At 42.3% G+C, this 19,248-nt stretch overlaps 1 protein-coding gene and 1 long non-coding RNA gene across 4 annotated transcripts; one reads left to right on the top strand and one right to left on the bottom strand.

Moving 5' to 3' along the window:
* LOC118387546 (adenylate kinase isoenzyme 1) lies at nucleotides 1-12,134 on the top strand. 2 transcript variants are annotated; one of them, XM_035776008.2, is made up of 7 exons: nucleotides 1-140; nucleotides 3,444-3,483; nucleotides 4,313-4,348; nucleotides 4,872-5,035; nucleotides 5,289-5,405; nucleotides 11,191-11,382; nucleotides 11,655-12,134. In XM_035776008.2, the coding sequence occupies exons 2-7, from the start codon at nucleotides 3,477-3,479 to the stop codon at nucleotides 11,721-11,723; spliced, it is 585 nt and encodes a 194-aa protein (XP_035631901.1). In that variant the 5' UTR covers nucleotides 1-140; nucleotides 3,444-3,476; the 3' UTR covers nucleotides 11,724-12,134. The 2 variants fall into 2 exon arrangements, with proteins under 2 accessions (XP_035631901.1, XP_052381621.1); XM_052525661.1 differs by lacking the exon at nucleotides 1-140 and adding an exon at nucleotides 1,811-2,719.
* Nucleotides 12,135-12,864: 730 nt separating this feature from the next.
* Nucleotides 12,865-16,586, bottom strand: LOC118388003 (uncharacterized). 2 transcript variants are annotated; one of them, XR_004826496.2, is made up of 4 exons: nucleotides 16,254-16,586; nucleotides 15,342-15,366; nucleotides 13,484-14,459; nucleotides 12,867-13,351 (listed from the first exon to the last, which is right to left on the bottom strand). It is a non-coding gene; the product is annotated as an uncharacterized LOC118388003 (long non-coding RNA). The 2 variants fall into 2 exon arrangements; XR_008143229.1 differs by having other exon boundaries at nucleotides 12,865-13,351; nucleotides 13,484-15,366; nucleotides 15,974-16,586.
* Nucleotides 16,587-19,248: the final 2,662 nt, after the last annotated feature.

The raw sequence follows: 19,248 nt of genomic DNA, 5'->3' as shown, positions 1-19,248 counted from the left end.
GTGTCTGAGCAGGCTGAGCTGCGCTATAAAAAGAAGGAGGAAGGAGAGGGAGGGCCACCGTGCATCAGGGACACTGCTCAGACACACACAGGATACAGGGACAGTGACACTGGTGGACAGATCTGCACCGTTACAGAGAGGTCAGTACAGTACAGACACACAATGGCAGCAGTGCAGTAGAAGAGAGAGTGCAGGAAGTATGGCTTGGGGGCTTGTTGTCCTGCAGGAACACAGAGAGAGGCTTGTGAGGGAATAGTGAGCAGGGCTGCTGGACTGGCTGGAGAGAGAGAGAGAGAGAGAGAGAGAGAGAGAGAGAGAGAGAGAGAGAGAGAGAGAGAGAGGAGCATTTGCAGTGGCGCCTGACCTTAGCTGTAACTGCTTCTCTGATGCAATTCATTTAGAGGCTATGGAAAGCTGACAGCCAAAGGAAGCGTGTGTCATTCTATGTGTCATCCACCATGGCTGTGAATGGACTAGACCATCGCACAGTATTTATAAATCCCAGTGACTGACAAGAGCATACCTAGGCTGCATGCACAGAAGGAGATAAAAAGAACAGGCTTGGCTGGATTTTGACTCGCTCATCTTTTATTGAGCTGTCATGAAGTTCAACTGGAATTTCCTACATGTTCCTGTGCCTGTCCTGTTGCTTCTCCCCTCATGTTATTTTTGCATTCAGACATCGGCCTACCTGCTTTGCAATATGGCTCTATTTACAGCATTCAGCATTCTGATTCTATTGATTCTTCTCAGTTAATGGTGCAGCTCCAAAACAGTGAAGCCCTACAGCCTGGAACACACACACACACACACACACACACACACACACACACACACACACACACACACACACACACACACAAACACACACACACACACACACACACACACACACACACACACACACACACACACACACACACACACACACACACACACACACACACACACACACACACACACACACACACACACACACACACACACACACACACACACACACACACACACACACACACACACACACACACACACACACACACACACACACACACAACAGCACACAGACCAGCTCTCTCTCTCTCTCTCGCCCTCTCAGACTACAGAATATCATAACTCAGACTGGGCTGATGATGTCAAAGAGTTTCACTGCTTTCCCTTAAAGGCATATCACCACTATTAAAGTAGCAGTACCACAGGAGGACCACATACAATACAGTACATCACCTGCTTTGCACAACAGCGAGCAGGGAACACTGCAGTTGTAATGACGGATTATGTGCTTATTGCGAAATACTATATGCTACACTTTCATTGGCTTTCCCAGCTGCAAGTGCAATACAGCATTCCATGTGCTTTCTGGGAATAGTTGACATGGTATCTGGAAACAACTGCACGGGGGACTGACAGGGTATTTTTATAGCTGGGGAAAGAGAGGTGCACAAAAAATGTACAGTCAACGTAAAGGTCAATGTATATGGTCAACATTGTGCAGCGTAACACAATATAACACACATGTTACGCCTCATATCAAATCAATCATACTTCATAACGGTAACCCCAGCTGCCTGGGACATGTCTGGTCCTCCCCTGACTGGAGGCTGTGAGTGTTTGGCATTCCAAGTAGGCTGGAGACCCTGATGAGAGCACCATAATAGGCCAGGAAGGGAGTCCCAAAAGGGCACAGCACAGACTCAGATGCCTGGGTGACATTTACAAAGACCACAGGGTCAACAGCCCCTACATAAAACCCTGGACCTGGACTACTGAGCCTTCAGAAAAAGGAAGATAGAGTAGGGTAGATCCTCTCAGCTCTGTCAGGTTGGATGGGTGTTGCTGCACAGCTATTTTCAGGTCTCTCCAGAGATGTTAGATCGGGTTCAAGTCCAGGTTCTGGCTGGGCCACTCAAAGACATCCAGAAACTTGTCCTGAAGCCACTCCTGCTTTGTCTTGGCTGTGTGCTTAAGGTCATTGTCCTGTTGGAAGGTGAATATTCGTCCCAGTCTGAGGTCCTGAGCGCTCTGGAGCAGGTTTTCATCAATGATCTCTGTACTTTGCTCCGTTCATCTTTCCCTTGATCCTGACTAGTCTCCCAGTCCCTGCTGCTGAAAAACATCCCCACAGCAAGATGCTGCCACCACCATGCTTCACCGTAGGGATTCTGCCAGGTTTTCTCCAGATGTGATGCTTGGCATTCAGGCCAAAGAGTTCAATCTTGGTTTCATCAGACCAGAGAATATTATTTCTAATGGTCTGAGAGTCTTTTAGGTACCTTTGCCAAACTTCAAGCGGGCTGTCATGTGCCTTTTACTGAGGAGTGGCTTCCGTCTGAAGGCCTGATTAGCTGAGTGCTACAGAGATGGTTGTTCTTCTGGAAGGTTCTCCCTTCTCCACAGAGGAACTCTGGAGCTCTGTCATAGTGACCATCGGGTTCTTGGTCACCTCCCTGACCAAGGTCCTTTTCTCACGATTGCTCAGTTTGGCCGGGTGGCAAGCTCTAGGAAGAGTCTAGGTGGTTCCAAACTTGTTCCATTTAAGAATTATGGAGGCCACTGTGTTCTTGGGGACCTTCAATGCTGCAGACATATTTTGGTACCCTTCCCCAGATCTGTGCCTCGACACAATCCTGTCTCGGTACTCTACAGACAATTCCTTCGACCTCATGGCTTGGTTTTTGCTCTGACATGTACTGTCAACTGTGGGACCTTATATAGACAGGTGTGTGCCATTCCAAATCTTGTCCAGTTGATTTAATTTACCACAGGTGGAATCCAATCAAGTTGTAGAAATATCTCAAGGATGATCAATGTAAACAGGATGAACCTGAGCTTAATTTTCGAGTCTCATAGAAAAGGGTCTGAATACTTATGGAAATAAGGTATTTCTGTTTTTAATTTGTAATACATTTGCAAATATTTCCAAAAACCTGTTTTCGCTTTGTCATTATGGGGTGTTGTGTGTAGATTGATGAGGAAAAACATGTATTTAATACATTTTAGAATAAGGCTGTAATGTAACAAAATGTGGAAAAGTCAAGGGGTATGAACACTTTCCGAATGGACTGTACATTATAAGAAAGTAGCAAGTTCAGGCGTAAGTGGTTATTCTCACTTACACATTTTCTCTTTTGCTTGGACATCAACTGTCTTAATGTCAAAACTGAGAAAGAGTATAGGCTTTACTACAATATAATGAATATGAATGTTTTCAGATTAGATTATGTAATTTGCAGTAATTAACTTTTGACAGAGATTCGTAAGTATACTAAGATAAACTACTGACCAATATTACCGTCTTTAGTTCTCTTTGAAATGATATGGGTGACTATTTTAAATAAGAAAGTTAGATTGTTTTACCAAAATATTTGCATAGTTGCAGTTGAAATGTGATACTAGCTCTGAATGTACAAGCTAACATCTGTATTCTCTGTCTTCTATTTCAGTTGAAAGAAACAACCCTTACATAACAGATCAAGATGGCAGGTAATTATGAGAAATCATTTTATGTTGGTCAGCCTTTTACATAAGACTGTTTTCATGGTGGAAGTGCATCCTTAGGCTATGGTGACCTTTGCTAGTTATTTTTGATATTGCAACAGCTAAAAGGAACATACTGTACGTTCACAGTTAACACAACACTCACCTGGGAAAAAAGTTTACATGAATTTGTAGCTATAAATTCTATTGTTGTTGATTAATCGATGAGGCAACATGGATTTCTTAGCAACTTCTTATAGCTACTACTTTTATCAGTGACTGATACATTTTTTCCATTGAGAGATATATTTGCACTGCTTGTGCAAATCCAATCCAGATGTAGTAAGACTTTACTAGAAAGTACTTTTGGATTCCCTAGTGACTTAAACACGGCATTTCCTCATGTGGAATCATGTTAAATAATATTATGCATAAACATCCCAAATTGCTACCAAATGTGTGTGACTACAGTGAATTTGGGTGAACTTACCCCAGAATTCTAGTTAGGGGTCATCTTCTATGTGGTCACAAAGCATTGTGGTTGGTTATAGTTGCCAAGGTAACTCCATTGTAGTCTAATTAGGCAGAGTAGAGCATGGCACGCCAGCTCCAGTGCAGTGCAGTGAGGTTCCGTGTCAAGATGGGTTGCTCAGCCAGCTGCTCTGGATGAATTGTCCATTCTGATGGTGGTTTATTACACTGTCACGTTTAAAACATTTTTATTCCTTGGTTTACTCTTCGCAAGCTGCAGGGTTAATGGGTAACCTAAACGTCTAAAGTTGTTTCTAGATCCACCAAGACGCACATGTTGCTCTGTTGTCTCTGTTCCTTCTAGACAAAATCAAGGACACCAAGATCATCTTTGTTGTGGGTGAGTGAAATAGATTTTTCCTCTAATTTTGTGAAACTCCACACAAAATCAGAATCAACACCATCAGGCAACACAATACAACATGTGTACATGTTCTAAACGCCTGATATTCGTAGGCCATCACTGTAAATAAGAATTTGTTCTTATTAACTGACTTGCCTAGTTAAATAAATGTCAAATAAAATAAATAAAATAAAACATTAGATGTGTAGACAACACTTCTCTTGAAGGAATGCACTAAAGTATACAGTAAATACATACAACAGCCCTGTGTCATACACTTCCAACCATCACTAAGGTTATGGCTTGATGAAATTTACCAACCATCACTAAGGTTATGGCTTGATGGAATTCACCAACCACCAGTAAGGTTATGGCTAGATGGGATTCCCCAACCACCAGTAAGTAAGGTTATGGCTAGATGGGATTCACCAACCACCACTAAGGTTATGGCTAGATGGGATTCACCAACCGAACAAACACCACTCACCCCTCGCCTGTCCTTTTTGTATGTGTCCCCAAGGCGGGCCTGGCTCTGGCAAGGGCACCCAGTGTGAGAAGGTGGTGGCAAAGTATGGCTACACCCACCTGTCCTCCGGGGACCTGCTGCGTGCTGAGGTGGCCTCCGGTTCTGAGAGGGGCAAGACCCTCCAGGCCATCATGCAGAAGGGAGAGCTCGTACCCCTGGTGAGTGGCTGCATTGGACAGCTTTTAGAATCATATCCACAAAGCACTTACTGCATAACAGCACGTTAATTAATTTCTGCTGAACTTCTTGCAATAAGTACCAATAAATAAATCAGGTAAATACCAATTGTTATAAGGGTGTTATTGTGTTCATAGTTATTTATCAACACAGAAGTAAAACTGTTCAAACATCTTTCTATGAGGGTGAGTGTGTTTGATGTCAATAAATAGTACATGTGCTTTCCTCCTATAGGACACAGTCTTGGACATGATCAAGGATGCCATGATCGCTAAGGTTGACGTGTCCAAGGGCTTCCTTATTGATGGCTACCCCCGTGAGGTCAAACAGGGCGAGGAGTTCGAGAAGAAGGTAAGAGGAGACAGGAACATGGATTCACATTTAGAAAATCCTTACTGTTCCCAGGGGCGGACTTTGTGATTTGGAGGTCCCAGGCAGAGGCCAGTCTGAGGCCACCCCTCCTCCCCGTCCCTTCTCAAAAAGGTGTTATGGGATTTATAGTAAAGACGTGCAATGTATCTGTAAAAAAAAAATCACTTTTAAAAAACTGTTTACCTTAGTATGTTCATCCCAAATAATTCCAGCATGCGAACAGTGCACTGTGCACCTGCCAACTTTCCTTCAATTCGCAAGTGGCTCACCAGAGAAAGCATTAGATCGAGCGAAATAGTGCCCCTCTGCCTTACAATATGTAGCCCATGTATCTGATACTGTCTGGCCAAAAAGAGTATGACATGCCTTAATCTTTTTGACCAGACACCATCCGATACATGAGCTACACATGCACATACATGTCCTCTGCATCGACGACGATGGAAGTATTATCAGCAGCACCTGTCTTTTTTTTTTTTACCAAAGAAATGCGTATTGTATCTCCCTAAGCTAACACAGAATTGTTTTAAGATGGTCATACTAAGGATAATTTAGCTATTTGATTTGGAATTTTAAGACCCCTTTAGGTATCAAAAAAAAATATTACAAAATGATTTGATGAAACATTGAATTTGGCTTTACTGCTATTAGCCCACAAAAAAGTGTTTAATCACAGATTAATACATGGAAAAAAATCTATCAAAAGAAAGTATGTTTTGAAGTGCCTGTCCTATATCTTAGAGAAATAAGCTACACACATAATAAGAATTTATCATGGAATTACCTGTATACCTTTGATGTGGAAATGCTGTATAAAATTCACTAAAATAAAATGTTCAGCCCAGTACCAGGTTACTGTCACGACAGTCGATGCATGTCCTTGTTCGGGCGGTGCTCGGCGGTCGATGTCACCGGTCTTCTAGCCATCATTGATCTATGTTTCATTTTCCATTATCGGGATGTCTCCTGGTCTGACAAACAACTCTGTAGCTAGGGCCACCTTCCACCGCTGATGTTGAAGGCAAACATTGGCGGATGTGGTGGATGAGACGTAGCCCATGCAAAACAGATATCTCTATCTTAAACAGACGGATTTAGATTTTTTCAATTATTTATTTATTATGCCTCAAGCACAGTAAATGATGTGAACCATGCCTCGAAAAAAAAGAGATCTCAGAAGACCTAAGATTAAGAATTGTTGACTCGCATAAAGCTGGAAAGGGTTACAAAAGTATCTCTAAAAGCCTTGATGTTCATCAGTCCACAGTAAGACAAATTGTCTATAAATGGAGAAAGTTCAGCACTGTTGCTACTCTACCTAGGAGTGGTTGTCCTGCAAAGATCAATGCAAGAGCACAGCACAGAATGCTCAATGAGGTTAAGAAGAATCCTAGAGTGTCAGTTAAAGACTGACAGAAATCTCTGGAACATGCTAACATCTCTGTTGAAGAATCTACGATACATAAAACATTAAACTAGAAATGTGTTCATGGGAGGACATTGTGTTCAAGAAGCCACTGCTGTCCAAAAAAAACATTGCTGCACCTGGATGTTCCACAGCGCTACTGGAAAAATATTCCGTGGACAGATTAAACTACAGTTGAGTTGTTTATAAGGAACACACAACACTATGTGTGGAGAAAAAAAGGCACAGCACACCAACATCAAAACCTCATTCCAACTGTAAAGTATGGTGGAGGGAGCTGCTTGCTACCTCAGGGCCTGGACAGCTTTCTGTCAACGGAAAAATGAATTCCCAAGTTTATCAAGACATTTTGCAGGAGAATGTTAGGCTATCTGTCCGCCAATTGAAGCTCAACATAAATTGGGGGTTGCAACAGGGCAACGACCCAAAACATAGAAGTAAATCAACAACAGAATGGCTTCAACAGAAGAAAATACATCTTCCTGACCTCAAGCTGATTTGAGATGCTGTGGCATGACCTCAAGAGGGCAGTTCACACCAGACATCCCAAGAATATTGCTGAACCGAAACAGTTTTGTAAAGAGGAATGGTCCGAAATTCCTCCTGACCGCAGGTCTGATCCGCAAATACAGAAAACATTTGGTTTGAGGTTAATGCTGCCAATGGTCAACCCGTTATTAAATCCAAGGGTTCACATACTTTTCCCTCCCTGCACTGTGAATGTTTACATGGTGTGTTCAATAAAATGAAATGAAAATGTATAATTATTTGTGTGTTTTTAGTTTACTGTGTTTGTCTATTGTTGTGACCTAGATGGATATCAGATCAAATTTTATGACCAATTTATGCAGAAATCCAGGTATTTCCAAAGTGTTCACATACTTTTCTTTGCCACTGTATTTTTGTATTAATATATTCAAGTCATTGTTTATACACCTATTTCTATTTGGAGGTGGCTGTCCCAAACCCTGATTCCTCAACTTCATGTTCGAAAATAAAGCAATTCATTACATTTACATTTAAGTCATTTAGCAGACGCTCTTATCCAGAGCGACTTACATTAATTCATGATTTGTGCATATATTTTTTTACACTTATTTAAATAGAACATCTTGAGTTGTTCTATTATTAAATTCAAAGATACTGATCTACCTATTAGTTGTGTTTATTTAAAAAAATATATTTCTCTGAAAAATGCTGTCCCCACTTTTGACCCTGGAGTTGTGTATAAAGGGTGTGACCATTGAGAAAGTTGAGGACGTTAAACTTTTAGGTATAACATTGGATGGTCAATTATCATGGTCAAGTCATATTGACAAAGTTGTTGTGAAGATGGGGAGAGGTATATCTGTTATAAAAAGATCTTCTGTGTTTTTGACACAAACATCAATTGTACAAGTTGTTCAGGCTCTGATCTAGTCCCATCTTGTCTACTGTCCGGTAATATGGTCAAGTGCAGCAAAGAAAGACATAGCAAAGCTGCAGCTGGCTCAAAACAGAGCAACACGCCTTGACCTTAATTGCATATACAGAACTAACATCAACAACATGCATGCCAGTCTTTCCTAGTTGAGGATGGATGAAATATGAACTGCTTCTTTTCTAGTTTTTATGAGAATTATTACTGTGATGAAAAATCCAGATTGTCTGCAGAATCAAATAACTTTCAGCTCAGACACCAATACATATCCCACAAGGCATCCCAACGGGGGTCTCTTCACAGTCCCCAAGTCCAAAACGAATTCACAGCAACGGACAGTTTTATATAGAGCCTTGATCTCACGGAACTCCCTTCCAGCTCCAATCACTTAGGCAAACAGCAAAATTACCTTTAAAAAAACGGATTAAAAGATAACTCATGGAATGGTGGGGACTGTAAGGGGACACACACAAACACACCCACACACAGACACTCAAACACATACATTATTTTTGTTGTTGTAATGTTCGAATAATTTTTGTTGTTGCGTTGTTTGTATATCATTGTATTTTAAATGTGTGTTTTGTTACTTGTCATGTTTTGTGTTTTTTTTCATGGACCCCAGGAAGAGTAGCTGCTGCTTCTGCAAAAGTTAATGGGGATCCAAATAAACAAACTACCAAATCACACACTTTAAAAGACTATAGAATGAATGTGCCTTAAGCCCCACCCCTACAAATATCACCTCTCCACTATGGCCACATTTTGAGTAGTCTGTCTGCAAATCTTAATGTATTTTGGATAAGTGTCACTACCGAACATCCGAATACATCAAGAAATATGTAAACTTATGGTTTTGGGACTAAAATACATGTTCGCTGGGATGCCCACATGAAAGACAGCCAGCCATATGTTAGCAATGGTGATTTTTTAAAGAACAAAATGTGTCTTTCTTTGCTGCACTTGACCATATTACAAAATTGTCACAACTGAAACAATAGAGGTCTCATCTTTGTATCTGTGCCAGCATGGAGTCTGCGACAGCACCAGCAGCATCTCCAATCTAAAGTTGCACGTGCCATGCTCTACCAACTGAGCTACAGAGGACCACCATGTGGGTAGTGGACAAGTGCAAACTTCAGGAAAAAGTGTGGAGTATTGAAATGCATAGCCAGCAGGGGGGGCTCCAATCCTCCAAGATCCCAAACATTGACATCTATTTGGCCAAAACATAGACGTCTATAATGTGCTTTACTTTACTGTGCTAAACTATACTCTGTACTCTATTATACTGTGCTGTACTGTAACCTACTCTACTGTACTGTACTCTACTGTGCTCTGCTATACTGTACTGTACCCTACTTAAGTTTACTTTACTTGAGTTTCTAACAATTGAAGAAAGGGCCCTTGGACTCTTGATCTAGTGGTCTTGGTCTTGAGACCACTCAAGACCACATACAGACCTACCTATGACTAACACTTGACAGTAAAAGTAGAAACAAGAAAGTCAAAATAAGTCAAAATGAACAAAAAGTAAGTTTGAATGACACTGAGGGGCAGTGTTGTTACAGTTAATGCTGGTTTGCCTGAGGCTGATGAGGTGCAGGTGTTTGTACACATGCAATATACACACACTCTCATTCAAATGCACCCTGGGGCGGCAGGGTAGCCTAGTGGTTAGAGTGTTGGACTAGTAACCGGAAAGTTGCAAGTTCAAACCCAGAGCTGACAAGGTACAAATCTGTCGTTCTGCCACTGAACAGGCTGTCATTGAAAATAAGAATTTGTTCTTAACTGACTTGCATGGTTAAATAAAGGTAAAATAAAAAACACATATGGACACACACACATGTAAATAGTGCCATAGATGCATTCAAATATTTTTGATTGGCCTTGCTGTTATGGTTTTTTGTTGTCCTTGATGTCTTTTGTTTTTTGCATTGTTTTCTGTTTTCCTTTGTCTTTGTCTTTTTTCTCTTTTGTTCATTTTGTTGGTTGTTGGTGCTCTGGGAGGGGGGGGGGGCTCGGGGGTGTGGGGAATGGATGGTTGAGGGTCCACTCTTGGGGAACTGTGGGGGGGATCTTGGAGGGCTGGTGGGAGATCTGTTGACGTGCCCTTGAGCAGGTCGTTGACCCTGGTTGCTTCTGTGTGTCACACTGGATGGGAGGCTGTTAGATGAAAAATGTGATGTGGTTGTTGAGCGGCTTCATTGCAAGTATATCGTTCGTTTTAATTGTTCAATATTCAACATTCAATAAAGTAATAATAAACACTTGACACTGAAATGCCTGGTATTTGACCAAAATAAAGATAAAGTGATCATTTAAACATCTAACAACATAAAAATGTTTTATGCATAAGTAATTCAATCAACATTGAACATTTTACAGAGAACAATAGAGATGATATTTCTCTAAATAAAATGTAAAGGTTTTGAAAATCAGGCAACAAATAATGTTTTTACTATTTTGTTAATTTAGTATGCGAATCGAAGATGAATCTGTAATAGAATGTTAATCAAAACGACCCCTGCTGTGCATGGTTCTCCCTTTATAGCAACTTTTCCCACTATGTTTCAGCAGTGACACATTTAGTGAGGTGGTAAGGAATTCAGGTACATATTTCAGATATGCAATACAAAGTGTGTGAGTAGCATATATGTCTACCTGACATGTGTGCTAAAAGTTTGGAAAAATAGGATTTAAATCGACATTTTTACACTACTTCTGTAGAACGATCCATACATGAACTTATGAGGTGTCCTGTCCATTCATAAATCTCCAATAGCTCAATATTCCTCTATTTCTCATAGATCTTCTCTCAATAAATATTTAGATTTTTCCCTTCACCTCCCACTTAAGAGGACTTTATCATTTCAAAAACCTTTGTGTTCACCATTTTGTTTGTCTTCTCACAGATCGGAGCCCCCTGCCTGCTGCTGTACATTGACGCCAAGGGTGAGACCATGGTCAAGAGGCTGATGAAGCGTGGTGAGACCAGCGGCCGAGCTGACGACAATGAGGAGACCATTAAGAAGCGCCTGGACCTGTACTACAAAGCCACCGAGCCAGTCATCGCCTTCTACTCCAGCCGCGGCATCGTCAGGAAGGTGAGGCTGGAACTAATAGCTACAGGCTACTGTCATGAGATAAAAGCCAGAGGAAGTTTGTCATGTATAGCAGAGTGGAATAATTGTATTTGTATTTTTAAATGGCACGTAAAAAAAATTATACAATGTGACAGTACACCCAAGTGTCTCATCTCACATCTCTCTGAAAAGTCTAACACTATCTCGCTCAGAAAATACTCTTCACTTTGCAATGACGATGCCACCCCCTTTGTAATCTAATTTCATGCCTTTCTTTCTCTTGTTCTCCTCAGATCGACTCCGAACTGCCTGTGGATGAAGTCTTCGGACATGTTGCCAAAGCTATCGACGGCCTGAAGTAAAAAGCAAACATGACTGGATCTAAATTTATTTTTGGTTATGTCCATTTTATGCCGAAAAAAAGCAACAATCTGCTGAGCCACCTTGGTTATAATGAAAGGCCATTAAAGAACAGCGATGCCTTAATTCAACACTGTACTTCTCCTCCAGCAATAATCTCTTGTTACAGTTCACCAACCACAACCGACACCGATATACGGCCATATTTACAAGAATGTCACAACTTCCCGAGAGTCTACTGTTCACTTCCTGTTTGCCTGCCATGTCTTGTCCACACTTACAGTACTGTAAGTCTATGTGTGTGTGTGTATGTATGTGTTTGTGTGTGTGTGTCTGTGTGTGTGTGGTTTTCTAAAAACCCTACCTGTTCCTCTGTCTCATTAAAACATCACCTTCAAACCCTAACCAAACAACTGCATATTTATTTCATATCTGACAGAAGAGACCTTCTCAATTGGATAAATAATAGGTTGATACAATCTCACAGAATAGCACACACACACATATACACACACCCTTACCGTTAGAGCTGATCTCAGCTCTATGTAATTAAAAGAGGGGGCTGTCAACACTTCGCCTGACCTTACATGTACAATGCCTTCCTGGGTTGGGCTCGGCTGCACTCTCTACACTAATGTGTCGCCATATGGGCACTGGAGTATATGGGAAAGCATGGAGATTAGACTCTTTTATGCTTGGAGCTAAATGTCATGCATTGACAGACATGGCAGCAGGACATATCCATCATTCAGGATATAGTATAGTTCTCCCACAGCAGGAAAAGTACAATAGTAACCAAGAGTTGAAAAAGAAAATAGAGTATGTTCATATCTTATTCCACTCTCTAACACCTCATGATATGTCTCATCACATAACAGATCTGCTGTGTCTTGAAGGGATCCTATTTGAGTCAGAAAATGATATTCATATGATAGGTAAGATATATAAAACCTTGCAGAGAGCCAAATTAAGTATTGGAATCAAGACTAAAAAATAACTATTGGAATCAAGACTAAAAAAGAACTGATATCAGCACAAGATGGAGGAATGTTGGAACATAACTAACACATTTACAGCTAACATTGTACTTTTAATCCAGTATAAACAAATGCACAGAATATTTTATACAAGACAGAATTCACAAATTCTACAGCACAACTGCAGAGGCATGTCTTAAGTGTAAAACTAACAAGGACTCAATAATCCATGCCTTCTGGGAATGCTATAAAGTCCAGAAGCTATGGGCAGAGTTAGAAAGTTGGCTGTCAGAAGTATTATACTCTAAAAAGAAAAGGTTCCTGGAAGATCTTTTAGGGGTTCTTCAAATTGAAACTGGGGGAACCTCTAAGTTCTTAAAAATAACTTTAATGGTTCCTTGAATAACCTTTTACCCATTATTTGTATTATGAATCAGCATAACAATAACACAATAGTTTAGTAGTCAATGTTTATTATGATTTTAGTGGCAAAGCAGAATTCAAAAATATAAATATAAAAAGTTCGGTCAATATTTTCTCTGGCGTGTTAATATGTTGATATCATTCGTATCCATAGCAAGAATGATTTTACAGTGCGTGGTGATCGAACAGGTTTCCAGTTATATTCATCAGCGGTGTAGGGAGGATGAAATCTGTGAATACAAAAATAATAATTATACAGATGATTAACAAAGCGTGCACATGGCAGTATTCATACCTTGGTTTTTGTGGTAAATGTGAATGAAAAAACTGTTCACTATTGACAACGGTTTTCATACACATACCACGTCCATAATGTAGAGACGTCTGGAATCTACATTGAAGAGCTCAGGAAGGAAGAAGATGGCTGCTGTGACTGAGTGCTATAAGGTTTTAGAGAAACCATTAATACAAATTAGATGATAGCCTACATGTGATCTGTATAACATTATGTGACAAACCAATACCAATTGTACACAGTGGTGGAAAAAGTATCCAATTGGCATACTTGAGTAAAAGTATAGATACAGTACCTTATGTCACGTTGGTAACAATGATTCGGGAGACAGGCGCAGGAATGCGTAATAGTTTTTTTGGTTATACACCAAATTACGGCGTGCCGTAAAAAGGCACAGGGACGAAGACCAAACAAACACTTACAAAACACACAGGATTGAAACCCAAACAAAAGAGTGAGGAGTACCTTGAATAAATACACATGCGCACAATGATTAACACACGGGACCTGTAATCTGAAGGCACAAAAGCCCAAAACACACAGCACAGGTACTCACACGCACCAACGGACATTGTAACACTAATCAACCCCCCAATGGAAACCAAAGGGCACATATATACAAATAGTAATCAGTGGGAATAGGGGACAGGGGACAGGTGTGCGTGAAGAAAGTTCCGGAGGGACCCGTGACAGTACCCCCCCCCCCTCATGCGAAATGACACCGTTCTCGTGGGCGATCACAGGAACGAAGTGCGGGTCGATCAGGACCCGATGCAGCTGCCGAAGTTGCGTCGTTGTCAGACGGGCCAGAGTTGCCGCTGCCGTAGGAAGTTGCGGTGGCGTCGGACGGACCAGTAGCGTCGGATGGACTGGTTGTGGCGGCGTCGGAGGGGCCAGTTGTGGCTGCTGAAGTTGCGTCGTCGGACAGACCCAGACTCCAGACAACCCAGTTGCAGCTGCCGAAGTTGCGGCGGTGCCGGACGGACCAGTCGCTGCTTCGTCAGATGGGCCATTCCCGCTGTCTCCCTCAATGGTCGATTATTCTGTCACGTTGGTAACAATGATTCGGGAGACAGGCGCAGGAACGCAGAATTGTTAAAAAAAATTATACCTCTAATTACAGTGTGCCGTGTAAAGGTACGGGGACGAAGACCAAACAAACATGTACAACACACAAGGTAGAAACCCAAACAAAAGAGCGAGGAGTACCTCGAATAAATTCACACGCGCACATGGGACGAAACCCGTAATCATCTGATCAATCCACAAGGGCACGAAAGCCAAAAACACACAGAACAGGTACTCACACTTACCAACGAACATTGCAACACTTATCAACGCACCAAAGGACTCATATATACAAATACTAATCAGTGGGACTCAAGTAAAAGTGAAAATCAGCCAGTAAAATACTACTTGAGTAAAAGTCTAAAAGTGTTTGGTTCTAAATATACTTAAGTATCAAAAGTAAATGTAATTGCTCAAATATACTTAAGTATCAAAAGTAAACATATAAATAATTTTAAATTCCTTATATTAAGCAAAGCAGATGGCACCATTTTCCTGTTTTTACATTTTTCGGATAGCCAGGGTCACACTCCAACACTCAGACATTATTTACAAAAGATGCATTTGTGTTTAGTGAGTCTGCCAGAACAGAGGCAGTAGGGATGATGACATGTTCTATTGATAAGTGGTGAATTTGGCTATTTTCCTGTCCTGCAATGCATTCAAAATGTAACGAGTACTTTTGGTTGTCAGGGAAAATGTATGGAGTAAGAAATACAATATTTTCTTTTGGAATGTACAAAAGGAAAAGTAGTCAAAAATATAAATATTCAAGTAAAGTACAGATACCCCATAAAGCTACTGTAGTAGTTTAAAGTATTTTTACTTCAGTACTTTATACCACTGATTGTACATACCTTGTTTGTCTTCCTGTCAGTATACCTGCAGACACAGAGACACACAAATAAGTGGGTAGTTCAGTCATCTGTGCCAAATGCAGATAACACCTTCAACATATTATTTGTACATTTTTGTTGATTGACATCCACTGAATTGTGTACATTTTCTGTTTTAGAAATCATTTTAAAAGGGAGAAAGTTCGAAACACAGCCATTTGCACAAATATGAAAAAATACATGGTATCATCATACAACAATATCAATTGAGATCATACAAGGGAGAAATATTACCGTAAATAAAGGAGATCTTAAAATGTTTAAGAATGTCAAGACCGTACCAAGCTTGAAGGTAGGACAAATAATAAGGGAAACAACTTGTGTGTACCATCATGCATTAGGATACCAGAATGGGCCAGTTCAATCAGCCTTTCACATTGTAGCCTACATCACATAAAACATTTAAGAGTAAACATTTCAGATTGAGCCGTTATTGACTTGGGGACTTTACAATGCATTCCATCCACCAGCCATCATACAACTCCGTGGAGGCTAGTGGAGGGAGAAATGGGGAGTATCGACAAACGCTTGATAGGCCAACATGTACACCTACAACCTTAGGCCAACACGATATAACAAATGCACGGTATGACCTCCAGATCCCGTCTTGTCCATCTCGCACGTCATGCACCAAAGCTATTTGCTAACACACAGCCTTGCCCTAGTATCCAAAAGGAAACCTGTGAGCTGGCACATGGACACTTTCACAAATTTCCCCCTCCGACTGACGTGCTGCTGACTGGCGACATGGAAACCAGTGGCACCGTGCTGAAAACCTGCGTCAACCCGCTGAACTGGCGACAGAAGAGGATGACACAGAGCGCCGTTGTTTCCTGTTATTCTCCCCCCCACAAGCTTATAGAGGAGACGCACCTTGAACGCCGATGTGTACGTGCATTCTGTCTATCGTCTGGGCCGCTGCTATGCTAGGCATGTGGGTGTTTATCTACCTAGCCGTCTTTGATGAATGGCCAATGTACTGTAGTCCTCCTCCTTTGTCTACTTACATGTAGAGGGGAGTCTACAACGAGCTGAGAGTTTGTGCTTGTTTTATTGAACAGGATCTGAGTTATGTGATACTTACAAGTCGCCTGTATTTGTTCTTCCATGGAGTTCTGGAGGAAAGAATGTTATCTAGGGTGTCCCCCCTCTTAAGTCTGGTGTCAACAAGCTGTAATTGTATACATTTTCCTAATACAGGACATGAGTCTGGAGTCATGAGTCAAGTGTTTTTGTAGGCTTCATAGCATACACCAAATCCTATAGTCAAGTTCTTACACAGGACTGGTACTATAGCACATATATAGGTAACAGAACATATTGAGCAATAATTATATATTCCAAACAAACAAACTGCCTCTATTTTTTGTAGATTTTCATAAAAAATATCCAATCTATTTGAAAAGGTTTCTTCCAACACTTTCACAAACATATTAACCTACTTGTAGGCCAACAGTAGGCAATGTAATACCACATACATTTCAGTCCTAATTCATGTTCTGTACTTAGCAACAACAACATTCAAATATCTGCCCTTGGTCCATATACGGCACAGGGTTATAAACATTGTGGCACCGCCAATGACTTTGCCTATTCTTGACCAGAATACGGCGAAAAATATATATATTCAAAGCTCAAACACATGACAATGATAGTCTTGTACTGTGATATGCTATTTTAAATGAAAAGCCTGTCGTGTGTCTCCATGAAGGCTGCAGCCATTGTTACAGTATGGAATTATGAATGTGTAATTTATCCTTCACTGCAGTCACCTGTTATGCCCTCTCTGTTTCTCTGTTCCCAAATATACAATTTATTAATTTGTCTATCAAATAAGAGATTTGACAAGGGGACAATTGCCAGATATCATCACAACATCATAATATTCTATATTTGTCACGTTCGTCATAACGATGAGACCAAGGCGCATGAGATGAATACATACTTATTTTATTAAAATGAAGAACACTAAACAAACTAACAACGAAAAGAACGTGAAGCTATAAGACACGAGTGCTGACATTCAACTACACAGACAATAACCCACAAAACCAAAATAGAAAATGGCATCCTAAATAGGATCTCCAATCAGAGTCAACGATAAACAGCTGTCTCTGATTGGAAACCAATTCAGGCCACCATAGACCTACATATACCTAGACATACCAAAACCCCATAGAAATACAAATAACCCTAGACAAGTCAAAAACACACATACCACCCTCGTCACACCCTGACCTAACCAAAATAATAAAGAAAACAAAGATAACTAAGGTCAGGGCGTGACAGTACACCCCCCAAGTTGCAGACTCCCGGCCGCAAACCTAAACCTATATGGGAGGGTCTGGGTGGGCATCTAACCTCGGTGGCGGCTCTGGTTCTGGACGACGCCCCCCTTCTTTACCCTGAGTCCGCTCTTGTAGCACTGACTCGGGGATCATCATCGTCGGAGGTTCTGGACTGCGGATCCTCGCCGTAGGCCCCGGGCTTGGGACCCTCACTGCGTGAATCATCGCCAAATGTTCTGGTCTGGGAACCGTCGCTGGAGACCCCGGGCTGGGGACCGTCGCTGGAGGTCCCGGGTTGGGGAACGTCGCTGGATGCCCCGGGCTGGGGAACGTCGCTGGATGCCCCGGGCTGGGGAACGTCGCTGGATGCCCCGGGCTGGGGAACGTCGCTGGATGCCCCGGGCTGGGGAACGTCGCTGGATGCCCCGGGCTGGGGAACGTCTTTGGAGGCACCGGGCTGTGGCCCGTCGCCAGACGCTCTGGACTGGGTACTGTCGCCGGACGCTCTGGACTGCCGAGGCGCACTGTATGCATGGTGCGTGGTGCCGGCACGAGTGGTACCGGGCTGGGGACACGCACCTCAGGGCGAGTGCGAGGAGCAGGAACAGGGCGTACTGGACCCTGGAGGCGCACTGTAGGCCTGGTGCATGGTGCTGGCACTGGTGGTACCGGGCCGTTGACACGCACCTCAGGGCGAGTGCGGGGAGGAGGAACAGGGCATACTGGGCTCTGGTGGCACACAGGAAGCCTGGTGCCGGCACTGGTAGTACCGGGCTGGGGACACGCACCTCAGGGCGAGTGCGGAGATAAGGAACAGGGCATACTGGACCCTGGAGGCACACTGGAGGAAGAGTTCGAGGAGTAAGAACAGAACACACCGGGTTGTGAAGGTACACTGGAGACCTGGTGTGTATAGCCGGCATCAATTATTCCGGAACTTTAACACATGTTTCTGGATGAGTACGAGGAACTGACACAGGTGGCATCGGACAGCTAACACGCTCCTCAGGGCGAATGCCGTGCATACTACGCCAAACCAACAGCTCGCTCTCTTCATTCTCCTCCAATTTCATCAACAACTCCTGGAATGTCTCAATCTCCGCTCCGTTCACTCACCTCCAATCTGTCCAATAACTCCTCGACAATCTCAGACTCACCCCTCAACTTCGCCGACTGCTCCATGTGCCTGCCCCCAAAACATTATTGGGGTATCTGTGGCCTACCTCCCCGACGTCGTTGCTGTCCTCTCTTTCTTCGCCGTTCCTCCTGCGCAGTTTCCACCTGCCTCCATGGTAGGCGATCCTCTCTTGCCAAAATCCCCTCCCACGCCCAGGATCCTTTACTGTCCACTATTTCGTCCCAGGTCCATTTTCCCACAAAGCGCCGTTCCTCCCTCTCACGCTGCTTGGTCCTGGTTTGGTGGGTTATTCTGTCACGGTCGTCATAATGACAAGACCAAGGCACAGAGTGAGATGAATACATACTTATTTTATTAAAACGAAGAACACTAAACAAAACAACAAAACGCACATGACTCTATAAGACACGAGTGCTGATATGCAACTACACATAGACAATAA

The sequence above is a fragment of the Oncorhynchus keta genome, chromosome 9 (assembly GCF_023373465.1).
Source record: "Oncorhynchus keta strain PuntledgeMale-10-30-2019 chromosome 9, Oket_V2, whole genome shotgun sequence".
Classification (NCBI taxonomy): Eukaryota; Metazoa; Chordata; class Actinopteri; order Salmoniformes; family Salmonidae; genus Oncorhynchus; species Oncorhynchus keta.
This window is presented reverse-complemented; position numbering and strand designations above follow the sequence as displayed.

What these genes read in the sequence shown, in the direction of transcription:
- LOC118387546 (XM_035776008.2), top strand. An exon ending in AGGGAGAGCTCGTACCCCTG is followed by an intron (nt 5,036 to 5,288) that starts GTGAGTGGCTGC and finishes TTCCTCCTATAG; the next exon opens with GACACAGTCTTGGACATGAT. An exon ending in GCCGCGGCATCGTCAGGAAG is followed by an intron (nt 11,383 to 11,654) that starts GTGAGGCTGGAA and finishes TGTTCTCCTCAG; the next exon opens with ATCGACTCCGAACTGCCTGT.